This window comes from Panthera uncia, chromosome D1 (genome assembly GCF_023721935.1).
Source record: "Panthera uncia isolate 11264 chromosome D1, Puncia_PCG_1.0, whole genome shotgun sequence".
Taxonomy (NCBI): domain Eukaryota; kingdom Metazoa; phylum Chordata; class Mammalia; order Carnivora; family Felidae; genus Panthera; species Panthera uncia.
Genome location: NC_064808.1, coordinates 11,588,494 through 11,615,242, shown reverse-complemented (window position 1 = coordinate 11,615,242; position 26,749 = coordinate 11,588,494). Strand labels below are relative to the sequence as shown.

Here is a 26,749-nt window from a genome sequence, read left to right as displayed (position 1 = left end):
CCTCACCCCCAGGCCGCGGGCTGAGTGGTTGTGCCCAGAGAGCCCGCCTCCAGGCCACGTGTGCGCCCCGGCCACGCTTTCCGCAGCGAGGGAGGGGCTTGGGCCTGGCGGCGGGTTTTCTGGTCTGTGGTTTGGGGCTCGAGCGGCGGCGGCCGGAGTCCTCGCCCCCTCGGTGTCCGAGTCTCCACCCTATTCCCCCCAGGTCGGCCCGGCTCCCGGCTCCATGGCTTCCCGCGGCAGGAAGCGGAAGGCCGAAGCGGAGGTGGTCGCGGCGGCGGGGAAGCAGGAGAAGCCGGCGGGCGACCGGAAGAGAGTGGAGGAGGCGACCGTCGTGATCGAGCATTGGTGAGGGGCCTGGAGAGGCACGGGGAGGCGGGCCAGGGCACACCGAGGCCCCGGCCTCTGAGCTTCCCCGCCTCTCCCTAGCACGAGCTGACGCGTCTACGGGCGCAACGCCGCGGCCCTGAGCCAGGCGCTGCGCCTGGACACCCCGGAGCTTCCGGTGGAAGTGAATCCTGCCAGGCCTCGTAGGGGCAGCTTCGAGGTGACGCTGCTGCGCCCAGACGGCAGCAGTGAGTGGGCGCCCGGGACCGGGGGCAGGCGGGAAGCGCCGGTCTCAGACCGCCGGCACCCCGGGATGTGGGGGGAGAGGCTGGTGCATGACGAAGTGACTTCGCTCTCGGTCTTTTCCCAGGTGTGGAGATCTGGACTGGGATTAAGAAGGGGCCCCCACGCAAACTCAAGTTCCCTGAGCCTCAAGAGGTGGTGAAGGAGCTGAAGAAGTACCTCTCGTAGGGTGTTTTGAGCAGAAGTCCTCACGCTGAGGTTTGAAGGGGGCGGGAGGGGTGGATTGTGGCTATTTGAGAAGCAGCCCTCCCCCTACCCCATATCACACGAGATCTACCGCTCGTAACTCTTCTTGCTCTCAGGATGTCCCCTTATTACTGGTAGGAAAGCTAGAAGTCGGCAATAAAATTGTTTCTTATCAGTGTGCTTTTGGCTAAACTGCACGTTTCACTGTCCTTGAGCTAAGTCGTAGGATGCTGATGGTAATGTAAATGACCCTATAGAAATGCAATTTGTGCCCTTGGAAGATGCGGTTGTCCTTCTCTTGATCCCGTGGGAGAACCACTGTACTGTCACTCCTGGCCCCAAGGATCTGACTGGTTTTTTTATCCCTAATGCTCCTGCATGTTGTCAGGCACTGACAGCTGACTGATGAGCTGAGTGAAATGCGGCGGTAGGATGCAATCCTTGAACTCTCCTGGGTTTGTGGGCTCCAGGGTGGGGGGCACATCTTTCTCAGGCTTTAGGATTGCCTGGGCCGCTTCTCTAACCCTTTTTTCCCTTCTCGCGTTCACAGCCTTCGGTCCCTGGTGACGTTTGGAGCATTTATGATGGGACATGGCCAAACTTCAGTCATGTGCCTGAAGCCCTGGTTTCTTCCCCTCCAGAAATGATGGTTCAGTTGTGAGGCAGCCCTCTAGTAAGGCACTGAAAAGTTCTTGGATTTGGATTGCCTAATAAAAATTGAAACAAAGTATTTGAGTAATAACTTGATGTTATGGTATTAGATGGACAGAGCTCAGCCTTTTGTGGGATTGGCTCCCTTTCTATTTTTCATATTCTAAGGTCACCAATTATCCTGGAGCTCCTAGGCTGTCTGGCACAGCGTGTGAAATACTTGCAAAAACTATGGGAAAAAAGTAAATTTATTTTTTTTAAAAGCATGTATTTCTTTTTAACTCACTTCTTGGAAGTGATGATGGGAGTTCTATCTTTTTGGCCCCTGCAGAGGTTTGACTAGAACTTCAATAATGGATTGAATAAGCCCCACAGTAGGTACTGGAAAATGTCCTGTCACTCTTACCCAGTTGTCCCACCCCAGCACTGTTTCGAACCTTCTGAAACGCTTTGTTTCAGAGGGTGTTTTTTTCTGATTTATTATTAAACTAGCAGTGACTAGAGGTCTTATGACTTAGGATACCTGGCGTTGGTTATTTATGACCTAGTAGATTTGGGGACCACACAGTTTATAGTTTGACTTGTTTATCACTAACTGGAAAATAGATTACAAAGAAATAAGATGGTTCAGGTTCATAATTCTGTACCCATGGTACTACTTCTGCTTGGCTCCCAAAACCTGGGGAGGAGAGGAAGGGACCGACCAAGACCTGGGAGCACACCTGCCTCTCCTGCTAAGGGGACAGGGCATGTGCTAGCCTCTACCAATACACCTTTTGCTAGTCAACATTTCCCACCCTCCCCCTGCCGCTAACCTGCACTACCTGTTCTACGTTAGTATGTCTACCTCTGTGTCTGACTCTGAGGAAGGGTCGGGCCACACAGAAGGAATACCCGTGGGCACCAGCCTCCCCTCTGACGTCCAGTCCACAACATCAATCTCTTCCTCTTCCGAGCTGGCAGGAAGTGGGTCCAACAATCCGGAGTTGCCAAGTTCCTCCTTGCCTGCCTCTGGAGCAGGGTATAATACCTCATCCATACTTAGGGACACTTCCGGCCTAGCGTCCATCCAGTTTGAACAGGGAGGTGAGAGATCCTCATAGGACCTTTGGGGAACGTCGAGAGAGTCAATGTGGAGAAGCTTCTCTCTCTGACCATCCAGTGGCTGGGAACTGGTAATTTCCAGATCCGGAGTCCAAGGGCTTCCTACTGAAAGTACCCCCTCTTCACTCACCTCAGAGGGCATGACAAGGGGGCTGAGGGACTCATCTGGCTCTTTGTTCTCAGAGGGCATGACAAGGGGGCTAAAGGGCTCTGTTGGCTCTTTGTTCTCCCCAACAGGTTCCTTTTCCAATCCTGTGAGCTCCCTGGGCCAGAGTTCCATGTCTGGCAGACACCATTCCTCCCCTTCGATCCAGTTCTTTCCTGTATCTGCCAGGTGATAATTAGGGGTCCTGCAGCCCTCGGCTCCAGGACTCTCCAGAGACCCTGTGCGGGGCTCAATGTCTGAGCCACACAGCATGAAGTCCAGGATCTCCTCCAGCTCACTGGTGGCAGCGGCACTGGTGATGCGGTACTCCTCAGCCTCGCACGGCTGCCCCAGCAGGGCTGTGTCAAACGCGTAGTGCTCTCTGCAGTCCATATCCAACCCGGGCTCCTTCCCTACCGGCTCTGGACTGGACCCAAACTCAGACTTTGCCACTGGGTGGTCTGGGGAGTGGCTAGCAGAGAGCAGGAGATCTTGTAGCCTGGAGCACACGGGGGAGTCCTGACACAGATCTACTCGGGCAGATAACATTTCCTGCTGGTTCACGGAGGATGGCTGCGTCCCTGCAGGCTCTTCGGAGCTTTCAGGTTCTGGGATCTGAGGGCTCTCTTGAGAGTTTTTGAGGGGAGGCTCTTGTACCACCTCCCAGCACGTCCCGTTGACAATCTTCCGAAGTTTCACCCTTCCAACCTGCCCCTCCTCTGCAGAGTCTGAGTTTGGTGCCCTGACTTCAGGGCTCCGCTTCTTGTTCCCACCTGTGTTTCCAAGACCAGATGGGCTTGGGATGCTTTGGAGAGGACTAGCTCTCCCTGGCTTCTCCTTGTCTTCTGGTCCTTTATTTATACTCTTCTGCCGCCAAAGACGCCGGCCAGGGGCTGTCGGTACTGAGCTGGGTCCGCTCACAGTGCTGGAAGGCTTGGATGTACAGACATCAGGAGATGGTTTTGAGCGACTCAGCCTGATCTTTCTGGGCAATAGTCGCTCATCCACAGAGGGGTACATACCAGGCGGGGAAACTGCTGTAGGAGCAAGGGCAGAGTCGCTCTTGTTCTCTTTAGGTCCCTGACTGTGGCTTGATGGTGAAGAGCTTTTTTCTTGTGGAGTTGGGCAAGCTCTGGCCTTCCTCTTGAGCAGAAGATTGCCAGACGAGTTCTCTGTGTTCTGTTGGTTGCTTTTCTCCAGGGGCCCCTCCTCCTTTCCCAAGGACTTCAATCTCACTAGTCCAAGAGGACAAGGAGTCTGGGTCACAGGCAGTGGAGTCCGAGGGCGGCGGGTGGATGCCAGCACCCTGGCAGAGATTGGTGCAGGACTTGGAGGTTGTAAGCACTCCCGGTTCAGTCTTCGGCCCGGGGGGGCCTTCACCAACTTCCCACCCTCTAGCTGAAGGGATTCTAGCTCAGAGACACGGAGCTGACGGGCAGCAGAAAGCACATCCTGGGCTTCTTCTCGAGATACTTCCATCTCTGAGGTATACAAGAAGTCCACCAGCTTCCTGAGTGTCCTGATCTTCAAGCCCCCCAACTCCAGGACCACCTTCCGACCCTGAGCTGGCCTCTCCCGCTGCAGGCGCTCTGTGAAGAAGGGGCTGCAGGCTGACAGGATGCAGCAATGGGCTGGAACTGCCTCACCTGGAAGGAAATCCAAACACTTTTGTTATTTCCTGCAAACTGGCATGTTCACAGGCTAAGCAGAGTCTTTACTACCCAAACGTGCTGCTTCTCTCAACTTCCTTCCATGGAAGTTCAAATAGGAGAAGTCTGTTCCTTCTGTTTGTCTGGAACCTTCTGACATTACCTAGCTAACTCACTTTTTATCCTTCAAAATCTAGTTTAGACACCACTTCTTCCAGAAAGCCTTTCCCCACCCCACTTCCAGTCTAGGTTAGCTGCTCCTGGGCACAGAGAGGTACTCTAGCTATCAGAGCACTTAGGTCTCAGTGTTAGAACCGTCCATCTCCTTCACTAAAGTGGAACTCTGAGGACAGAGACCATATCTATCTTGTTCGCTAAGATATACCCACCGCTTCACACAAAGGAGGGCATCAAATTTTTGACTCACAAGAATTTAAAATTTTTTACAGAAGCTGCTTGTGGTCTAACAGAATATGAGCTTTGGATGCATATAACCAGGGTTCATCTCTCTCCCGACCTCTTAGGCACTGCCTACCAGGCAGTTGTCTATCGTGAGCCACCTTCTTTATGGGCACTTCCCTGTCAATCTTAGTTGGTATCTCTCATGACTTCAGTTTCCAAAGGCTTGATGCTGACTCCCAGGTCCTACCTCTGCCTAGATACCTTTCCCAAGACACTGAACATGCCATAACCTGCATCAACCTTTCTAGAAGGTGAACTCCATTCCTCAACCCCAAAACCTCCCATTTCTTACTTCAAAATAAGTATGCACTTTACTCCCAAGCCTGAAAACTAGAAGTCTTTGTTCTCCTTTACTCATTGTATCTAATCAAACATATTAAATTTATTTTTATTTATTTTAAATATATCTCTGTATAGAGATATACATAGATATATAGATACATACATATATTTTAGTAATCTCTACTCCCAACATGGGGCTTGAATTTACAACCCTGAGATCAAGAGCCACATGCCCTACTGACTGAGCCAGCTGGGCTCCCCCAAACATTAATTCTGTTAAAAAAGCGACTATTTCTTGAGTCCTTCTTGCATGCCATATAATGTACTAAGTAAGGGTTTTACCAGTATTCATTTATTCGGTCTTCACTGAAATCCTGTGAAGCAGTTGTTCTTACAGATGAGTAAACTGTGGCAGAGCTAAGTAATACGCCCACCACAATTACATGGTTAGCAAGTCACAGGGAGAGGATCTGAATCCAGGGAATTTGGCTACAGAGCCTATGCCCTTAACTGCAGCAAGTTTTGTAAATTCTTTCTGATTATAAACCATACATTTCTATTCTCAATGCCTTAGTTCAGGCCACCATTCCTTCTCTTGGATTCCAAAATAGCCCTCTATCTGGGCTCAACAACAATCCAATAATTCTTCTCATGCAGCCCAAGTGTTATTTCTAAAGCTTGGGCCTTTTACATGATCATGACCTTCTTCTGAAAACCGATGAATACATTTCCCAATGTTCTGAGGACAAGACTTGCTTCCTTTGCATAACACTTCAGACCTTACATTGCTAATTCTCTAGCCATATCTCTGATCAATACACTTGCAGTCTGCACTCTAGCCATAGTGAACCACTCGCAAATCCCTGGTCACATCTATGTACATGCTGTTCTCCATGCCTGGGGAAATCTTTCCTCACTTCCTTCTACTTGTTTGTCTTCCAGATCTCAGCTAAGGGGTTATTTTCTCCAAGAAAATCTCCCTAACCCCTGTCCCCGAACCTCAAGTCTGGGAAGGTACCCCTCTCTTGTACTCCTCCATCATCCTTTACTTACTCCTATACTGCACAGTTACTTGGATGCACTGGTTATCCGAAGGTCTCCCCTTTACATGATTTTCGTACAAAGGGGGACTTTATCTTCATATATACTATATGCCCATGCTAGTACACTGTTCTAGTATACAACAGGCAATTGTGTTTTTTATTAGGAGTTAAGGAATGAATCCCAATTCTGTGCTTACTAAGAGAACCAACAGGCAAGTCGCTTAACTCTCTAGGCCTTGATTCGCTCATCTTTAAGATTGGAACCACATAATATTTTACCTCACAAGGCTGTCTTAAGAATCAGATGAGACACTATACTGGATGTACTCTGCAAACTGTAGAGTGCTACACAATGTTGGTTGTCATAATCCTTTTTTATAAATGAAGAAACTGAGCTCCGGAGAGACAAGTGGGACTTACTTGCCCATTTGTCACTTTGTTACTGAGTAACAAAACTAAGACTTAAAAAAAAAAAAACTAAGACTCTGATTCCTAGTGTTGGGCCTTCTACATGATTCCAGGCTCTACTTCATGCTGCTCGACCATTGTAAGTGTAAAGGGAAGGAGTGGAAATTAACTATTTTTAGGTCTAACAACAAACAACAAAACCCACCAATTTGAAGATGAGAAAAGTAAAGCAGCAGCTTGACGAGAAAATGGGAAAATAAGTAACAGTATTATTTAACACTTACATTGTGCTCAATTCATGAAGAACGCCGTTCTGAGCACTGTGTGTATGTTAACTCCATCTTCACAATCATCCTCTTACAATATTATCCATCTTTTACAGAATTTCTAGGCTTACTAAACTTTACAATTAGTTTCACGATTTAAAAGAAAAAGAGCACAGTCTCCTATTCACTCTTGAAAACAGCCAACTGTCCTCGAAACAAACAGCTCTTTACCAAATAATGTACAATACTCAAAGGTGATGATAATACCTTTTCTTGGTTTTGTGCTCTACTCCCTGGCCCTGAACTCATTTTATCTTATTCCATCGTGAGTATCCTACAGTGAGTGGCTTCTCAAGCGGGTCCCCACCAGTCTCTTACCTTCCGCCTGTAGAAGGACATCGCAGAACACACCGCTCTGTTGCTGGTGATGAAGCTGCACAAAAGCCAACCGCAGAAACCGGGGATTCCTATATAGGATTTTGGAACTGGCAGGAGAGCACATGTTGGTCTCTTAACAAACCTACGTTTTCACAGATCGGATTCCTGTGGACGAGATAGTACATTTCAGAGGAATGGCTGCACCTAATTTGCTTTTTGTCTTTGAAATGACAAGGAAATTTTGAAAGTGAGAGAGAATAGCCGTGAGTCGAGTTACCATAAGCCCAGAAATTGTGCCAAGGGTATCTCAAGAAAGAATTTCATAGTGGTTACATGTAGGAGCTCAGAAGCATGTGCACATTTGAATCTTAGTTCTGTTATGTATTAGCCTAGCTGTATAATCTCAGGCAATTGACCTAACTTTTCTGAGCCTCACTTTTCTCATCTATGAAATGGTAATGATAATAGTACTTACCTGGTAGGACTGTTTTACAGGTTAAATGAGTCAATGCAGGTAAAATTGCTTAGTACTGTGAGTGCCTGGCACATAATAACTATCACTTCCAAAACGGTAGCTGTGGTTGGGGCACCTGGGTGGCTCAGTTGGTTAAGCATCTGACTCTTGATTTCGGCTCATGGTTTGTGAGTTTGAGCTTCGTGTCGGGCTCTGTGCTGACAGTGCAGAGCCTGCTTGAGATTCTGTCTGCCCTGCCCCTGTTCTCTCTCTTTTTCAAAAGAAACAGATAAACTTTAAAAAAAAAAAAAAGAAAAAGTAGCTATTACCATTATGCTTAAACCTTCTTCATTCACGTTACCACCGAGACTCAACACCAATAGTGCTGACAACTCCTATTCTTCCCGAGCACCACACTTCTGAGTTCCATGGGTATAATCCCCAATTTAACACTTTTAAAGAAACAATATAGAACATAAAATTCTCTAGGAGGTTGTACACAACCTTCTTTTCTTTGAGCTCACTCTATCACACTAACCAGCAGAGGGTGCACAGTAAAGAAAAGCAGGTGCTGGACTCCGTGGGAAGGTCTCTCACAGAAAGAAATAAGGACGTTGCCACCCTTGCTTCAGATGTTCTTGACCAAAGCGAGCCTCACGCGGCCTGGAAACTGGCAAAGGATTTGGCCGTTCGGTTTGTCAGTCTGGTTAATCACCTGGCTAACAACGGAGCAAGGATAATTAAGCATCCTTCCCTTCCCGAAACAAGCTGGCTATTCTGACTTCAGGCTCACTCCATGTCCAGCTTTTTGCACTGAAACCCCCACACTCACTGCACAGCTGGCGTTCCTTTCCTGGCATGCAGTTTTCTGTCAGGTGGCACCGACGGCTCTGAACGGTTCCCGTCAAACTATCAGGAAAGAAGGGGACGGAAAGGTGAATTCAGAAAGGGTAGGCTCCATGCCGATTTCAGCCGGAGAGCTGAAAGGGGCGGAGGATGGCAGCTCTTGCAAGGTCCCAAACATAGGCTCTGGGGAAGCTTCCCGAGCCACCAAGCCCCCCGCCTGGCCCCCAGACCCGACCTGGAATAGCTCTGCAGAAGTTGCTCTTGGCGTCCTCTTGGTGCTCGGGTCCTCTGTCCAGCCTGCCTTGCTTCCTCCCAAAGTCGAGCCTTGCGCGGGGAGGGTTAGCAGAGCGGCACAGGTGGGCCCACGGCCCGAGGGTTCCGCTCCGCGTCCAGAAGCAAGGAATCGGGGTTGGCGGGAAAAGCAGGGCTTCACAGCAGGCCCTGCAAGGCTGGGCGCCCCTCACGCTCTGGGCGCCCCGGCCCAACTCCTTTGAAGAGAGACCTCTAGGCGCAAAGGTTTCTGGGAATGGAGCGTGAGGCTCCCGGAGGCCCGAATTCAGGGCTCGCCCTCACCACCACCTCCGGCCACACGAGCTTTGCAGCCACTCCCTGGTGCCCTCGTACCGCTGCGGGCCCGGCACCCTCATGCACCGGGAGGTGGTGACAGCCAGGGCCTGAGGCCACGCGGCCAGCGCCACACACCTCGCGCTGTGGCCCTCGCGCACGGCGCGTCGCGGGGCCCGACGTCCTTCCTCCTCCCCCAGCCCGCGGGCTGACGTCTGCCTGAATACGTCATCCCCATTGGCCGAAGGCTCCTCAGGCGGCCAATCACAGGGAGAGGAGCGCTTTGGGCGGGAGGCTACGTCTCGAGGGACTTGAGGGCCGAGCCAAGATGGTCGGGCTGCAAGAGGTAGGTGGGAAGGCCCGCCCGGGAGGGTTTCTTGTGGAGGCCGTCTTGTCCCACGGCACTCGACGAAATCACAGGGAGGACAGGGTCAGGATTCCCCAGTAGGGCAGCCTCCGAGGCGGTTGAAGGACACCTCCGTCTTCCCTTTGAAGACGCTGAAGGGGCCCAGGCCCCGCTGAGGAAGGCGTCTCGGAGGAAAAAGCCTCTGGATGGCTCTCCTCGCACCTTGATCAGATCTTTCTAACCTTGATAGCTCCTTAGGCCAGGGATGTTCGGGAACAAGGCTGTTGGGCTAGTGTCTGGAATCCGGTTTTCACGGATCCCGCTCCACTAGAAACTGGTGGGACCAAGGGGGTTACGGAATTTCGGGTGTGGTGGGGCCTGCAGTGGCCTTCCAGAGATGATTTAGTTAGCGCACCTCTTGACTGGCAGCAGCTGTTTTCAGGGGTGATGTAACAAATGATTTCAAGATTAAACATTGAGAGAGAATGCCAGCCCACGTTATAAATCTGGACAGCGGTTCCCCCCCATGTGTGTGTGTTAGGACCTGGGGCCTGGCTTCACTTGCACGCCCCGCGATGTCCAGCTCTAGGTGAAGACAGCTGAATCCAAAGCCATTGGTGACAGAGTGCGGCGAATTAAAACGGAGCAGCCTTCACGGAGGCCACCTGGAGACAGGACACGAAGATGCCTAAGACACGGGGAACCTGCAAAGGATCAGTGTAGAGAGGTGAGTAAAGTACGGTGCGCTCAAATACGGCTGTGAGTTCGAGCCCCGCGTGGGGCTCTGTGCGGACAGCTCGGAGCCTGGAGCCTGCTTGGGATTCCATGTCTCCCTCTCTCCCTCTGCCCCTCCCCTGCTCACTCTCTGTCTTTCTTCGTCTCTAAAAAATAAATAAACGTTAAAAAAATTTTTTTTTAAGGTTTTTGTTGTTGTTTTTTGTTTTGTTTTGTTTTGTTTTGTTTTTTTATAGGATTTGAGAAGGTTGACAAATATGGGGGGATGGGGTGGATTTCCAAGTCAGGTAATATTTTCTTAGTTTGAGACCTCTGCTCTCAAGACGGAAAAAAGATCAAGGAACAGAAGACATTTTAGGTTGCAGTTATATTTTGAAGAGGAAGCAGTTCGTGAAAGGACATAAAACTTAGCAGAAGGAGGACACACAAGCAAGCAAAAAGAAAAAAAAAAGAGAAGGCAGAACAATGCTTGTTTATGATATCTGTTACTGTGGAATCAAGACTTGAGTAGGTGGCTGGAGTACCAGTAGAGGTGATCCTGTGGGCTTGTAAGAAAAATATAAATATTATACCTCCTCATGAATTTATTGTTATTAGGATTAGATTAATTTTCAAGAACTGGAGAGGACTCCCTTCTTGGTTTCTGCTTTTTAAATCCAACACCATTGTAGTTAAATCTAGTGATAGTAGAATTTCTAAAGGGAATGATAAATGGCCATCCTACTCAGGGCTTCAAAAATGACAAAGTTTTGATGGTAATATGTAGCCACCAGAGGGTAGAAAGGAGTAAAAATATTTTGTCTTCTTTTGTATGGATAGCCAGGGGGGTTTTTTTGGTTTTTTTTGGAGTTGAATTTTTTTTCATTTCTTCTCCTTGGCATTTATAGTTTTAGTCTATTTTAGAAGTAGAGTCAACACAGCACAGAACTCAGCCCTATATAATAACTTTAATATTTCTTATTTGTTTTTAATATTTCTTTTTTAAACACGGTATTATTTCCTAGCTCTTCCCTAATCTTTTAACGTTTTATGGTATCTTGTTTTTCTTTGTGTGTAAGTGCTGGTGGCTTGGGTGGGGGGAGTTAAACTTTGAGAGCTGTGAAACCGAGCACACTGAATGTAATACTCCATGCGGTAAAAACAAATGAAAGAAAGAAAAAAAAAAAAGAAAAAGCTCCGCAATAAAAAACAACCTTGTATCTCTAAACATATCCTCAATCCATTAACTTCTCCCTGTTTTCACTGTTACTACTGTAGTCCGCTTTGTATTACTGCAACTTGACCTTCAAACTAATTTCCTTGCTTTCACCCGTACCCCCTCTTTAATCCATTTGACACATAAACAGCCAGATCTTTTCAAAATCTGAGTTAGATTATGTCATTCTGCTGTTGAAAACCCTCACAGGCTTTCCTCTACCTAGGAATAAAATCAAGGGGCACCTGGGTGGCTCAGTCAGTTAGACATCCGAATATTGATTTTGGTACAGGTCCTGATCTCCTGGCTCATGGGATGGAGTCCCGCGTTGGGCTCTGCACTGACAGTGTGGGGCCTGCTAGGGATTCTCTCCCTCCTTCCCTCTCTGCCCCTCCCCACTTGTGTGCGTGAGCACTTTCTCTCTTTCTCAAAATAAATAAATAAACATTTTAAACAAAGAATGAAATCAAACTCCTTTCTCTAACCTGTAGAATCTTTCATATTCTTATCACTCCCTCCTCATTTCGACACACTGCTGGATTCAGCATGTTTCAGCCTCACACTTGAGGACTTTGGCATTAGTAGTTACCAATGCTCCTATGTTCTTATGATTAGCTGCTTCTTCAGATTTCAACTTAAAGATTTCAACTTAAATGTCAAACTCTCTGAAGAGTTTGTCCCTGACATCCAGGGTAGAATAAGCCACGAGTCATTATTATCAGTCTTTTTTCTTTTTTTTTTAATTTTAATGTTTATTCATTTTTGAGAGAGAGAGACAGAACATGAGCAGGGGAGAGGCAGAGACAGAGGGAGACACAGAATCTGAAGCAGGCTCCAGGCTCTGAGGTGTCATCACAGAGCCCCTTGCAGGTCTTGAACTCCTGGACTGCAAGATCATGATCTGAGCTAAAGTCAGACACTTAACCAACTGAGTCACCCAGGTGCCCCTATCAGTCTGTTTTAAATCTCTGTGTAGTGTTACATCTGACATTTATTAATCTTCTCTCTCCCTCCACTAGCATGTAAGCTTTCTGAGAGCAGGAAACTGGTCTACTCATTATCTTTGACATCCAGAAGGTACCTGGCTCACCGTAGGGACTAAGAATAATCCAAGTGGAACTCATCTTTTTGCTTTCGGTCACCTGACTGTAAAGAGTTTATCCCTCAGTGAGTATTGATCCTTGTGATGCTTTATTTGGAGACAGCTATTTCAGATAAATTTAAATTTTAACTTTTTCATCACTAAATTATCTTTTTTTTTTTTTTAAGTGGGCTCTCTGCCCAACGTGGGCTTGAACTCATGATCCTGAGATCAAGAGCCCCATGCTTTACTGACTGAGCCTGTCTCATGCTTTACTGACTCAGGCATCCCCTGAGTTATCTTTTTTGGTTTGTATATAACTTTATTTCGAATGTTATCTACAAATTCGTTACTATAAAATGACTTGCCCAGGATTACATAACTAGTAAGCCAAGAGACTTCATTCACTCACTCATCCATTGCTAAATACGAGACATTAGGCTGAGCTCTGGGGTACACCATGAGCTAGAAAGATGCCATTCATGTCTTCATGGAGCTCATCTTCTGGTGAAGGAGACAGGAAAACACACACACTAAAGGAAGGCAAAATACTTGCAAGTTTTTAGTGACGATGTGAAGGAAACAAGACCAATCCATCACTAGAAAAACATAGAATATTCTAAAATGTGGCTTTGATCTAGAGCCACGAACATTTCTTGTGCTGGTTGTTTTCCTTTGGCAGTCATCTTTGGCTTTTGAACTTGCTATGGAGGACCAGGAATACTAGATGGAAAGAGAAGTAGAAGATGTGATAAGATAGTAAGAGAAGGTTCCCAGATAATGAGGGTTAAAGTTCGTGCATGTCTCTGTTTAATGTATTAATTTCCCAATCTAGTTAGTTTGTTTAAAGCCCATCAAACAAGTGCTGTGATGCCTGTTTGGTCTTCTAGCCATTCTGAGAGAAATCCTTTTTTGGCCACTTTAGACCAGATATGAGGGGGTGGATAATGACTAGATTGCCTGATTAGAAGGGCACATTCATGCTGAGGAGTAGAATTCCAGTTTAAATAGATAAGGAAAGGTCAGATTATGGTTACTAAGGGTGACTTTAATGTATTGAGTGAGTAAACGTGGCACCTTGAAAGCAGATGAGGAACTTGGCTTTTATCCTGACCACAGTGTAGGGTGATGGAAAGAGCATGGGCTTTGGAGTCAGATCAATGAGGGGACCACTTCTTAGCCAGACGAACTCAGGCAAGTTTCTTCAGCTTGCTGAACCTTGATTTCCTCATTTGTGAAATGGTGGTAATACTATCTCCATGGTGGTGTTTTAGAAGTCAGAGATAATGAGTGCAAAGTGCCTTTCACATGATAGATGCTCTGTCATTGTTTGCTATTATCGGGCAATGGTGAGCCACTGAAGGTTTTGGGAGAGGGTAGATACTGGTAATAATAACTCATTCTTAGTGAGTTTATATTGTATACTGTATGTTGCTTTAAGAACTTTATGTGTGTTTTGATTCTCACAACAGTACTGTGAGAGATATAGTTATTATCTCCTCTTTATAGTTAAGGAAACAGAGGCTCTGAGAGATTATATAATTTGTTCAAGGTCACGTAGGAATACATTTACTTAAGTATGCTTGCAGGGAAGGAAGGTTTGAAGCCAGGCAGTCTGACTGCAGCACCTATGCTCTTAACTATTACTCTAGATTATGAAAACTTTATGAAGATTCATTTGGCAGCAGTCTATAGGCAGATTTTTCAGTAAGAGTAAAAAAGGAAATTTTCAATTCATCATTATCATTTTTCTTTAGTAACCACTGAATGACCATAAAATGCTAGTCTTTGTCAAACATGTAAAAAAAAAAAATCCAATGTCTGTCCTTCATGGCCTAACAGTGTAAGAGCATATTAAGGATCATTTGCAGCTCAGAAAAAGAATACCTGTATAATCCTTTATGTGGGTTAAATGTAAAAAGAGAATGTATGAACTAGATCATCATAAGCTTGAAGTGCACAAAGAAACTGAATTTTCTTAAAGTGAGACTTTTTCTTACACATGCTGTTATCTCCTCTAAATATATTTCTTACTGAATTCCATTTATTCTCCCCCTCAAACCCACATTTTTTTGATTCGGGGACAAATGGGAAGACAGTGATTTTCTTTAACAGCCCAGTGGGATACAGCCTCCTACCAGTTGAAAGTATAGACACGAAAAACTGTTAACAAGTCCAACATCTATTTTTTTTCTCCTTAGCTATAATGCAGTTAAACGCAAACACCGAAATTGAGAGTTTACCTCAGATATTCCCTACCATCCAATCAATACATAGCGGTCCTGTTTCTAGGATTTTTCTCTCCTTCCCTTCCTGTCTTCTTTTGGGAAAATGCTTTGGGGTTGAAAGCAACAAACCAAATAGCAGCAGGCAAATCAAATCAGCTCTTCTCTTATTTCCCTACCCGGAAAGGAAGGGAGAGGAAGCAAGAACCCCACCATCAAAGAGAACTGGAGCTTAGGCGTGCCATCCCAAGGAGCCCTTGTTCCTTCGGCCCCCCCTGGAGCTCTGCAGTAATTCCTCAGAGATTGTGTAGTCTCCACTTTAAATATAAATATATATATAAAACTTCCCCCTGTCTCTTTCTCTCCTCCTCTCTCCTTTTTTATTTTTTTAATTTCCTATAATAAAGTTTCCTATTGGATAAAATCAGCTCCCTGATTTATGCCTGGCTCCTATTGGAAGTTCTCAGGGGCTGACATCACTTAGGAAAGCGAGGGGGTAGGGCTGCCAGATCAGTTTGTCACCACCCAGGCTCCCTAGCCTTTGGCTGGGTGCAACTTCCATTTTAGGTGTTGGATCTGAGAGAAAAAAAAAGGAGAGAGAGAGAGAGAGGGAGAGAGAGAGGGAGAAAGAAGAGCAGGAAAGATCCTGATCCTGAAAGGAGGAAGAAGTGGCGAAAAATCAAGTACCCTGCTGGATTTGTCTTTCTCAGCACATTGACGAAGCCTTGGGTTTCTTTCTTAAAGGACTGGTTTTTAGAAGTCCACATTTGAGGTGTGTGCCTTTTTAAAAAATGTGTGTACAGACGGGTGAAGGAGGATAAGCCAAGTCGAATTTTTGTCTTACGGTAACCAGAGGGAAGTTAAAAACGAGAGCTTCTGCTGTGCTGACGGGTGACTTTTAAGCAATTGTTATTTTTTCTTTCTACTTACTTTGGGGGAATTTTGGTATTTTATTAGATTAAAAAGTAAAATATTCAAGACCCAGAAACAAACTTGTAAGCTCTCTCTAACATAGGGAGACGAATAGATCCAGAGGGGTGAGAGCAAATTTACATTTACATGTAAATTTACATTTTTGTATGTTGTTTGATTTTATGTTTTCTTCTGGTGTTCAGCTAACAAACTTCTATTTTCAGAGCCCAAACCAAAAGTTCGGTTTTTTGGCATGTTGCGTGTGGGTTGGGAAAGGAATTTGTCCGGGTTGGAAGCTAGTTATACAGATGGTTCTTCATATGTTTCAAAACTTTTCTCCCCCTTTATCATTAGATTTGTGGAAGTGGAAAGTTGTAGGGAGCTTTGCAGCTTAAATGGTGGTGTTTTTTCCCCCAGAGAGTTTGAACGGCCCAGCTCAGTTCCAGCCCTGCTGTTCCTGGGTGGATCCCTCTTTCACTTTTCCAGGTGCGGTGGGTGGGAGCCTCATTCTCCTGCGAGACGTAGCCTCCTTACTTTGCTTTATAAAAGAAAACAAATGGGTCCATGTTAACCAAATTGCCATTTCTTTCTCCCTAAGACTACATTTGATGACAAAGATTTGTAGAGGTGTTACATGTTCAGTTTGCAAGTACCATAACGTTTGGTGTATGTGCTTAAAGGGATAAGGAAATTCTAATGCTTTTTAACTTCACCTGAATAAAGTGGCAACACACCTGGAAATATTTGTGCCTTCTGAAAGGGCCTTGGATCAAATAAGGTGAGGTTAAGAGAAAACATTTAACGCAGACTTTAGTGTTGAGAATGCATTTGAGAAAGTACAACAGGAATAATTATTTTTTAACCCAACTGAAAGTCGTTTTTTGGAGGTCAGTTTTTGGTTTGGTTAATTTGCCATGAAATAAAAAATATGTACGAGCCGAAGGCCCGTGACTGCTTTCATATACTTAATCTTAAGATTTGTCTTTTCTTTTTGCAAATCCATTCTTCCAAAAATACTGTTTCTAGATAATTATATAGCCAACTCATCAGGAGCTGAAAACTGAGTATTCTCTTCTTTCTCTCTTTGAAAATGCACATCGGTCTGAAAATTAGAGCTGGAATAGATACTGCCCTGATTGTAACAAGATAGGCCTTAATAGATAAGCTGCCCTTTAGCTTTAAACTGGTATGTATCTTTAATAGTCCCCTGATTTCGTGCCCCCCTCCCATTCTTTTTGGACTACAACACTTCCTTGAATTTCTTTTCCAGAATGAGAGTATTTCTTGAAGGATGATTTCATCCTGGTGAGGTTGTGGCTTCCGAAGAAACAACTTTGTTCCTTCTTTTAATCTAATCTATGCGAGGGCTACAGTCAAATTTTGATGTCTGGATCTCATAATTATAGCAAGTGCAGCAACAAAGAAAAAAGATAATGTGTACAGTCTGTTCGACTATACTTCTTGCTTGAAAGAAAATTTGGAAAATATTAAACGTTTTCTCTGCCTTGACTCCAGCCTAGGGGAGGTTTCTTGGTGGATCTTTGGAGGGTTGGTCATGTTGCTGCCAGAGTGTCGGTTTCCCACTCAACCTTTAGGGGGAGGGATGAGGGAATCTGAAGAAGGAGTACAAAGGCAGTTTGAAAATAGGTTCTGGATGACTGAGTGGTGGTGATTTGGGTCCAGCTTTAAATACTGGGCTTTGTGTAGCTGCAGTGAGCATCCTAGTAACTAGCGTCCAGGAATATTTATTTCCACGACTGAGGCTTTGTTTTGACTGGTGTGTACTATAGAGCCTTTTGGTTGATAAGATGGAAGATTTGTCTCTTACCTCACCCCTACTAATTCTTTCAGGAAATATAAGGGGTGCAAATAAGTAAATCTTTAATTTTTTGTTTTGCTCCTCATTGTGGTTTTGGGATAAAAAATGCCGAGTAAGTATGAGTTGTGCAGATTTTTCTTTTTTTGTTTGACTCCTATATACTGTTGGTTTCTTTGTTATACGACTAAGGTATGGTCTGTATGTTCCAGGTGGGTGTCTCTTTTGGGTGGTTAGAGTTATACTGCCTTTCTTAGGGTTCCAAATTATGGAGAGTCGCAGGGGCTAGGATATGTTCTCTCAGTATAAAAATTGGGACTATTGTAGATTTTTTTTAAAAAAAAGCTCGGAGTAATTGCAATTCAGCCTTAGGTTTATGAGGTAGTTGCTCTCTAGGGATGGGTGAGACAGGACGGATGCAAATAAATTAAGCATAGATCACTATTCAATTGGAATAAAAAAATGATTAGCTCTGTATAATTTATTGCTTTCTATTTTAGTACCCAGTGGTCCCCTGTTACTTCCAGCCCTTTCTCCCCGTCCCCTTGTTTTTTTTTTTTTTTTACTGCATGCTAAGCATTTTGCATAAACTATTTACTTAATTTCCCACCACTGTTTTTGTTGTTGTTTTTTAAGGACTGTGAGCCTCAGAGAAGCTGAGGTTTGCTGAAAATCTCACTGCCCGTGAGGTTTGCTGAAAAATCTCACTGCCAGTAAGTGGCCAAGGCCAGGATTAAACCCTCCTCTGACTAACTACAAAGTCCATGGACTTAGCCACTAATATACTACCATTCTCCAGAGAGAATAGAAACAAGAGCCAGAACTAAAATGAGCCCTTGCTAGAGGCAGGAGTGTTTAATTTTGCAGAGTGCCAGTCCCCCACTTAGAATTCCAACCCCCTGCATGTTGGAATAATATATGTAAAAAATCCATTTTCCATAAGCCCCACAGGGACCTGAATATGCTAGAATGGATATTACCTCAGTCTTTAAAACTGGGATCTTCCCATATGCCTATTATTGCTATCCTGACTTCTTGAACTTACCGGAAATGCCTCCAACTTTGATTATCAGTGAAATTTCTTCTTCTAGAGAATTTGCAGGCATGTGGTTTGGAATGATATTGGCAACTTGCAGGGAGAGGCTTGTAACGGTAGCTCAAATAATGTTTATCACACTGTGTTAAAGTTGTCTACTTCTTTTTGTCTTTCCTTCTAGACTGTGAGACTGTCTTCTATGTCCTCTTAGCACCTGCTTTAGTGTCAAGTATATATCGCAGTGTCAGTAAGCCTTGGTTAAATAAGGCATTTGATGGGAATCACTGAGGGATTTTGTGGGGAAGACTGAAAGGAGGTCGAGGTGGGGAGCAGAACAACTTCGATTAACAAAATCACAGTGTAATTTAGAAGCTTCTGCTGTAGTCAGTAGTTTCAACCTTTTACACATTTCCTACCTCCCATTTTTAAATGAAGTTTCTGGAAATAATCAAAGATTTAACATTTTAATCAAAAAAATAAAACACCTCTTTTCTGGATGAGCTGTCAGGTTCCAGACAGGGTAGTGTAAAAAGTAGTGTAAAGGGTAGTGTAAAAAGTAAGGATCATAACATTTCATAATCTAGGTGGCTATTAACTTCAACCACTGAAACCTTAAATATAGCCACTATCTAGGGAAGAGGAACTTCTTACCTGGAACTTACTAGGGCAGCAGCAGGGAAGTATTGCTTTCCGACATGTTAGAATTGAGTGTTTTTTATACTAGTTAATGAAAACATAAAAAGCTTGGGATGATAGTTTTGAACATCAGTGTTCCAAAGAAAGTATGTTCGGATATCATTGTATTTTTTTGTCAGTGCTTCTGCTATGAAACTTCAGATTTTGTTCAAGTGTATTGGGAAGTATGAGTTTAAGAGAACCCAAATTAATTTTCATGGGTAATGTAGAACAATAGTAACAGGAAACTGCCTAAAGGAATGATTCCTAGGTTATCAGTATGTGATTTCATGTTCTCTTCCATTGCACAAGGATTAAAATGCCATGAAAAGCTAAAATAGGAATTGCTCTGCCTAAAATGCAGCTGACTGCAAGGTTTCCAATAGAGAGCATCGATACGGCCTGGCAGGGACAGAGTAAGGAGAGAACTGATATTCTGGTTAGAACTAACGAGGGGGAAATAAGGGTATGGATTGATTTGTATTTGGTTATATTATATAATATATTTTGGGGAGTAAATGTCCGCACTCCATTCTATTTGGAATTGAGTGTCATTGGTTATTAAATATTAAGCACTGAGAATGGAGCCCACAGTTACTGTTATGGTTCAGGGACAGTGTTCTCCATTTTTAGGGCCACTTCCTCTGCAGTGAGTCCTTCAGTCTGACTGGAGTGGCGTGGGCAATTTAGATCAGACATTTAGTGGGGACATTATAAGGATCCAGAGTTTTTTCTTAAAGCCTTCTTTGCTGGCCAGCAGGTAATTTGGTCATCACTTTGGCAAACTATGTCCCATTACATGATAAAAGCAACCTTGAACTTTTAATTTTTTTTAAGTTTATTTATTTTTGAGAGAGAGACAGAACAATTGGGGGAGGGGCAGAGAGAGGAAGAGAGAGAATCCTAAGCAGGATCTGTCTGCACTGTCAGCACAGAGCCTGATGCCGGGCTCGAACTCACGAACCGTGAGATTATGACCCAAGCTGAAACCAAGAGCTGGAAGTTTAACCGACTGAGCCACCCAGGCATCCCTCAACTTTTAATTTTGAAAAAATGTTGAACTTAGAGGAAAGTTGCAAGAATGGCACAAGAACTCCAGTATACCCTTTAGTCACCCAGACACCCACAGTTAACCTTTTGCCACGAATGTTTTATTTTTCTGTATTTTTTGATCGATATGCTGACTGGACAGGGAATTTCCAGTCTGAGAGTTCCACAGATATGGAGAGTCAAGGCAGTGTAGCATAGTGGTTAAGAGCATGGATCCCTGAGCTGGACTACCCGAGTTCAACTCTTGCTCTGCCATTTCAACTCTTGCAATAGTGGGTAGATTGTTTGGTCACTCTATGCCTTTGGCTCTGTCAGTAAAATGAAAACAATAACATAATCCATCTCATAGAATTGTTGTGATGCCTAAATGATTTAATATATCTAAAATTCATCGAATGGTGCTCAGCTCATGGTAATGCCTTGTAAGTTTTTGCTATTAGAATGGATGCTTTAAATGAATTCAAACATCATTTGTCTGTTGGACTAGATACCCTTTAAGGTACTCTATGGTATGGATGTTTGTATTATGGAATAAATGGGCTTCCTGGATGAGTAAGCTAACTCTTTTTTTTAAAGATATTTTAAGTAATCTCTACCCCCAAGGTAGCGCTTGAACTTACAACCCTGATATCTTGCATGCTCTACTGACTGAGCCAGCCAGGCACCCCAAGCTAACTTTTTTTAACAGGAAAAATGGTGTCTAATAATAGACAAGTTTGGGGAGTTATATGGGCAAGGTTGTCCAAAATTTAGGGATGGATAACTTTTAATAAAGTAAAGTGAGGCATTAGTGGGGGAAGAGAAACAGGTGGCAAAGCTTGAATATCTTACGGTAATTTCTTCAGAGACTTGGAAACATTAGGGGAAAAGAAGGTTTCTCCCATCTTTTCTATCTACAAGAGATAAAATTCTAGCATTCAAGGGTAAACTTTCTTTAATTTTTCAGAGACTGGACTGGAAAAGCTTTGGTTGGTTTATTATTTTTGACTTTGGACCAGATTGTTTACCTTGAAGTTTTGGCCAACCAGGATTTTGTAGGACAATATTCAGCTATGAATGGTTGTATAGAAAACTCCATAGAAATAAAGGCAGGCTTTTACTATCTTTTTTCTTTAAATAAATTCCCCTTTTATGTTCAGGAAAATTCATTCTCTATTTTCAACCCCTATTTATGGACATTTGTAAAACTGGGGTGTGTAGAAATTGTGAGTTCATTAATGCATCCTGTGAGAAGTGTGCTTAAGAAAGAGGTCTGCTTTTGTATGCGGAAAAGCCAAACTGTGGCCTGTGGGAAATGTATATTTGTCAGAGGCAGGCTTGCCTGGAAATTTCTAGGTTTCTTCTGGCTGAAGGTTTTCCTTCCCCTCATACTAACTGACCCATGAAACTAATGTTCTGAATAGTATTTTAACTAATTTCTGCTGGCACTTCATAGCTTCCCATCATAGCTCCCCACCCAACTCTTTGCATTTCTTTAAACCCACATTTCCCTCCACTGATTGCTCTACACTTTCTCCTTTTTATTTGCTTTCCTGACCTCTGGTGTTCCCTGTCTTTTCTCCTGAGGTTGGTAGTCTTTTTGGTCATTGCTTTGCCTCACTAACACTTAATATGGAAGAAGTTTCTGATTCTTATCATAGAATAAACTACACTCATGCTAAAGGTACAGGTATTAGGATACTGCTTCTGGTTTCTTTCAGTTAGGTCTAGATTAGGGTAAATTGTGATTCAAGAAGATCTCTTATAATGATGCAGATTAGTTTTGGGGCGCCTGGGTGGCTCAGTCAGTTAAGCATCTGACATTGGCTCAGGTCATGATCTCACAGTTCACGGCACAGGTTCAAGCCCCACGCCGGGCTCTGTGCTGACAGCTCACAGCCTGGAGCCTGCCTCAGATTCTGTCTCCCTCTCTCTCTGCCCCTCCCCTGCTCGTGCTCTATCTCTCTCTGTCTCTCTCAAAAATACATAAACCTTAAACAGGTTAGTTTTTATCTTTTTGATTTTCAGATTCCATCCACATTTACCAATTAATTACTCTCTTTCATTCTATTGGCAGTAGAGCGAAAAAAATACATACTTTTCTAAGAGTAAATTAATAGTTTTGTGTGTAGCTTCCCATGTCGTTCTGCATTGGAATGCAGTAGCACATTGAGAGATTGCTTTGCGGAGTGAAAAGATTTTTGTTTTAGGGAGCTTATATTTTAAGAAACCAAAATATATTCTGATGGTTGAGGACATAAGACCTTGTTATAGAAACTAGGTCAACTTTTCAATACTTTTATCAAAGCACCTACAGTTTCCATGTCTTTGCAAGTGAAGTGAATCTCATTGAAACAAAGTAGCTTGTGTATATTCAGCACACTTTTAAAATAGAGTAGTCTGTTTTAAAGGAAAAATTGGTGCCAATCTGATTTGTTTCCACGGTTTCTTTGCTGGAGTAAGGGAGGTTCTGTAACCTCTCTGTTCTGCTCTCCATTGACTACGTTGTAAACCAGGGCAGAGTTGGCCATTTGAATGTCTATCCTGCTGAAGGTCAGCCAAATCTGCAGGTTAGGCTACAGGAGACCCCAGTTGATGGGCCTAAGATCACAATTAGGACATAGTTACATTAAATGGAAATCAAAGATGTCATTAAGTGTGTTTCCTGAATTAAGCAGCATCACAGGTCTTTGAAAAAGAGAGCTCCCAACAGTAAGCATGAATCTTTTTACTCTTTCCTATTTTTCTTTTTAAAAATTGCCTTCTTAGGCAATTCTATTTTAAGAAAACATGACAGCATTCTTTCTTTGTCCCATCCTATCTTACTACCTTACATGAGCTCTTACATGAGCATGTAAAAAATATCTATTTTGTACCCATTCATAAGACTCAGAAGACAATAGATAGCCCAACATATTAATTGAAAGAGTAAAATGTTGGGGTGCCTGGCTGGCTCAGTTGGTGGGCTGCATGACTCGATCTCAGGGTTATAAGTTTGAGCCTTATGTTGGGTGTGAAGATTACCTTAAAAAATCTAAAAAAAAATATTTAAAAAAAAATGAGTGAATTGCTTTGCACATGTATATGTCACCCTCTTGGTATAGAACTTTATTGCTAAAAACTTTTTTGGAGCGGAAGGGCAGGATTTCTTTACTCCAAATATTTAGTTGTAACAATACAAGAGTATCTTTTTAAATCTCCTAACAAGATATGAATAAACCTCTGTGTGCCTAAGTGTATACTCTTAAAAAATATAGAAAGAAAAATGAACAAAGTTGGTTTATTTTTCTAAAATTTAACTTTTTGTTTTCATTGGAAGAGTGAAACATCTTCATTCATTTAAAAGAAATTTGAGGGGAGCCTGGGTGGCTCAGTCGGTTAAGTATCCAACTTCGACTCAGGTCATGATGTCACAGTTTGTGAGTTCAAGCTCCACATTGGGCTCTGTTGTCAGCATGGAGCCTGCTTCAGATTCTCTGTCTCCCTGTCTCTCTGTCCCTCCTCTGCTCATGTGCTCTCAAAAATAAACATTAAAAAAAAATTGTTTTAAATAAAAGAAATTTGAGAACCTGCTGTATGCCATGCACTGGAATATAACAGTACATCAGACCTCACAGAGTTTACTTTCTAGTTGGAAGAGACGGATAATAAATAAGCAAGTAAATGTATAGTATGCTAGAGTGTGTTCATACTATTGAGGAAAAAATAAAGCAGAATACAGAGTGGTGAATAAGAAGTACAAGGGTAAAGTAAGGTTTTTAAATGTATACTGAGAGTGGTCAGGGAAGTCTTCACTTAATAAGGTATGTTTGAGAGAGACCTAAAACATATTAGGGTGAAGTCATGTAGATATGAGTAGAATGTGTAAAGGTCCTGAGGTTGGTTGTTACCAGTGAGCAAGAAAGATGAGAGGAATAGTAGATCTGTTCAGAGAAGTTCAATGGGTATGTGTTGTGGGGAAGAGGGGACAATTTAATTTAGGACCTTGTCGTGCACTGTACAATACAAAAAAAGTCTTCTTCAGACCACAGGGACAACAAATGGTAACAATTTTTTGTGTGTTCTTTGTAAAGAGTTGAGGCAATACCTGACCCAACTTCTATCTTTGTCCCATTGCAGAAGTTCCATGTGAGTATAGTCAGCACATAATTTGCAGAGTAGCAGATTTTGCATAGATTGATGACCCTTGTCTTGGAGAATATAATAGTAGGGCAGCTACTTAGAATAAGCTTGTATGCGTTTGGGAAGTGAGACAAAAATTTCCTCCCTAGAGATGTATTTCTCCACCTTCTTATCTACATAGTCGATTTTCTATGAACAGGAGAAGTGACAGCCTTACATCTGGTACAGTTTCTTTTTGAGTACATTTGTGCTTTGGTTTATGACCAAATATGCCTGCCCCACTTATCTGTTGCTTTTCTGTTTGTTCGTTTGATCAAAAAGCCCCTGCTTCCCCAAAGCCCTGATCATTGGGATTTAATGGCTTCAGGGATCTTGTTGTAGGTCACCATTTTCATATTTCTGTTTTGCTCATGGGAGGAGATATTCATCCCTGATAACTGTTTTCCCTTTTTCCATATGTATGTTTAAGCATTAAGGGTTATTAAAGCATATACTGAGCTGGTTGGTCTGGTTGACTTTGGTGGGATTGAGGAATAAGCACCAACTATTTAGTGATCGATGTTCTGTGGCAACCACACATGGGAAAGTAAAAGGATATTTGATTACCAAGAGTACTTGTGTCTTGAATCACCATTCTAACTTTCCCTCTCACGATAATCTTGTTTAGCTAGTCTGTCCTTCAGTGAAAGAATCTCTGTCTCCCTCTCTCTCAGTTTGGAGTTTAGCTCTGCAACTTGACCTGGTTACCCTCTGTCCTTCTTTTTAATTATACCTAGTTGTCATCCTGTTACTTAATATCATCCTTGGGAGATGACCTCAATCAGGAAACATTTATTTCCCTTCCATCCCCTTCTCTGGTCAAGTAACTGTATCCTCTTGCATAGGAAATACTCTAGGCAATCACAGATCCCCCAAATTTTGAAGTCGCTTTAAATAACTGCTTGATAAGTATTACTTCAGCATTCAAAGATGTTTGTAGTTGTCTTGAAAGTATGCTTTTTAGTGGCATTCTTTTTTCCTAAATCTTTAGTGACACATGCTTCCTGTGGAAATATTTCTCTTTATGGTTCTTCTAAAAACATTTTGCTACTCACTTGCTCTTACTCAAACCAGAAGTTAAAGTCACTTGCTTGAATAAATGTCATAGATAACATTTGAATCCAGAGTTTCTGATTATTTCTGTTCTGTTGTCAACTGGGCTAGAATTATCTGGGGTCATGAATGCTAGATATGCGACTTTAGACTTCTTTTGGGATATATGGAACCAATCTTTGAAAATGTTGGCACAGTTCTTTGTTTCTTGGAGGAAAATTAAACCAAATCAGTTTTTAAAAGTTCATTTATTTATTTTGAGTGAGAGAGAAGGGGGCGGAGAGAGAATCCCAAGCAGGCTCCATGCTGTCAGTGCTGAGCCCAATGTGTACTCCATCTCACTAACAGTGAGATCCTGACCTGAGCTGAAGTCAAGAGTCAGAAGCGCAACTGACTGAGCCACCCAGGCGCCTCTAAACTAAGTTGTTTTAAAAATAATCAGGGTTGTCCAGTCTACAATGTAAACAGGGATATCCTCCAATGTAGGAGCTCAGGATTCTAAAAAATGAGATAATTCTTTCTAGGTTCTGAGTCTAGAATATAGGATTTAGGACGGTGTCATTCTAGTCATTCTTATATTTAAACCCAGGCTTTCAAAGAGTCACTAATCCGGCTTGGAATAATGATCTGAGCTGTCTGGTGAACAGCAGAGCAGGCCCAAATCCTATATTTAATAACCAGTGCCCTTTCTGCTGGAGGAGTGTGGTGGCCAGAGGGTTGTCAGTGATAGGCTAGTACAGTGGTCCCAGCAGCTATCAATCACTTTGAGAGCTTTTTAAAAGCATAAATTCCTAGGCATTCTCTCTAGAAATTGAAGTATAAGGGGTGAGGAGGTAGATTTGGGCGATAATATTTTTTTTTGTATTTTGAATTTAAAAACTTTTCATTTTTAAAAATGTTTATTATTTATTTTAGAGAGAGAGAGAGACAGAGCACGAGCAGGGGAGGGACAGAGAGGGAGACACAGAATCCAAAGCAGCTACAGGCTCCGAGCTGTCAGCACAGAGCCCGATGCATCGAAGTCAGACCCTTAACCGACTAAGTCACCCAGGCGCTCCAATTTTTTTTTTAAGTTTATTCATTTAAGTAATCTCTACACCCTACATGGGGCTCGAACTCCTAACCCTGAGTTCAAGTCGCACGCTCCTCTCACTGAGCCAGCTACGTGCCCCAGAAATTATATTTAAAATAACTTTTTTAAATGTTTATTTCTTTTCGAGAGAGATAGTATGAGCAGGGGAGGGGCAGAGAGAGGGGAACAGAGGATCCAAAGTGTGCTCCGTGCTGACAGCAGGGAGCCCTACGTGGGGCTTGAACTCATGAACTGTGAGACCTGAGCTGAAGTCCCAACACTTAACTGACCAAGCCACACAGGTACTAACATCCAGCCCCCCCCCCCCCCCCCCCCCCCCCCCCCCCC

The 26,749-nt window shown here is 43.5% G+C and overlaps 3 protein-coding genes across 11 annotated transcripts in view; 2 read left to right on the top strand and 1 right to left on the bottom strand.

The window, feature by feature from the left end:
• Positions 1 to 86: 86 nt before the first annotated feature.
• Positions 87 to 1,540, top strand: SELENOH (selenoprotein H). The gene is made up of 4 exons (XM_049646602.1): positions 87 to 345; positions 427 to 572; positions 695 to 825; positions 1,364 to 1,540. Exons 1-3 carry the CDS (start codon positions 224 to 226, stop codon positions 793 to 795), a joined length of 369 nt encoding a protein of 122 aa, XP_049502559.1. The 5' UTR covers positions 87 to 223; the 3' UTR covers positions 796 to 825; positions 1,364 to 1,540.
• Positions 1,541 to 1,765: 225 nt separating this feature from the next.
• BTBD18 (BTB domain containing 18) lies at positions 1,766 to 7,358 on the bottom strand. Its single transcript, XM_049646500.1, has 2 exons — positions 7,202 to 7,358; positions 1,766 to 4,359 (listed from the first exon to the last, which is right to left on the bottom strand). Exons 1-2 carry the CDS (start codon positions 7,323 to 7,325, stop codon positions 2,294 to 2,296), a joined length of 2,190 nt encoding a protein of 729 aa, XP_049502457.1. The 5' UTR covers positions 7,326 to 7,358; the 3' UTR covers positions 1,766 to 2,293.
• A 2,001-nt stretch (positions 7,359 to 9,359) lies between these two features.
• CTNND1 (catenin delta 1) overlaps positions 9,360 to 26,749 on the top strand; it is a 52,933-nt gene continuing 35,543 nt past the window's right edge. For 5 of the 9 annotated variants that reach the window (XM_049646437.1, XM_049646469.1, XM_049646462.1 and 2 more), the window contains exon 1: positions 15,130 to 15,419. The gene's annotated coding sequence lies outside the window, so the exon portion shown is untranslated. Of the gene's footprint in view, positions 9,412 to 9,994; positions 10,139 to 15,128; positions 15,420 to 26,749 lie in introns of those variants that run through there. The other 4 variants (XM_049646428.1, XM_049646487.1, XM_049646454.1 and 1 more) reach the window with 4 other exon arrangements.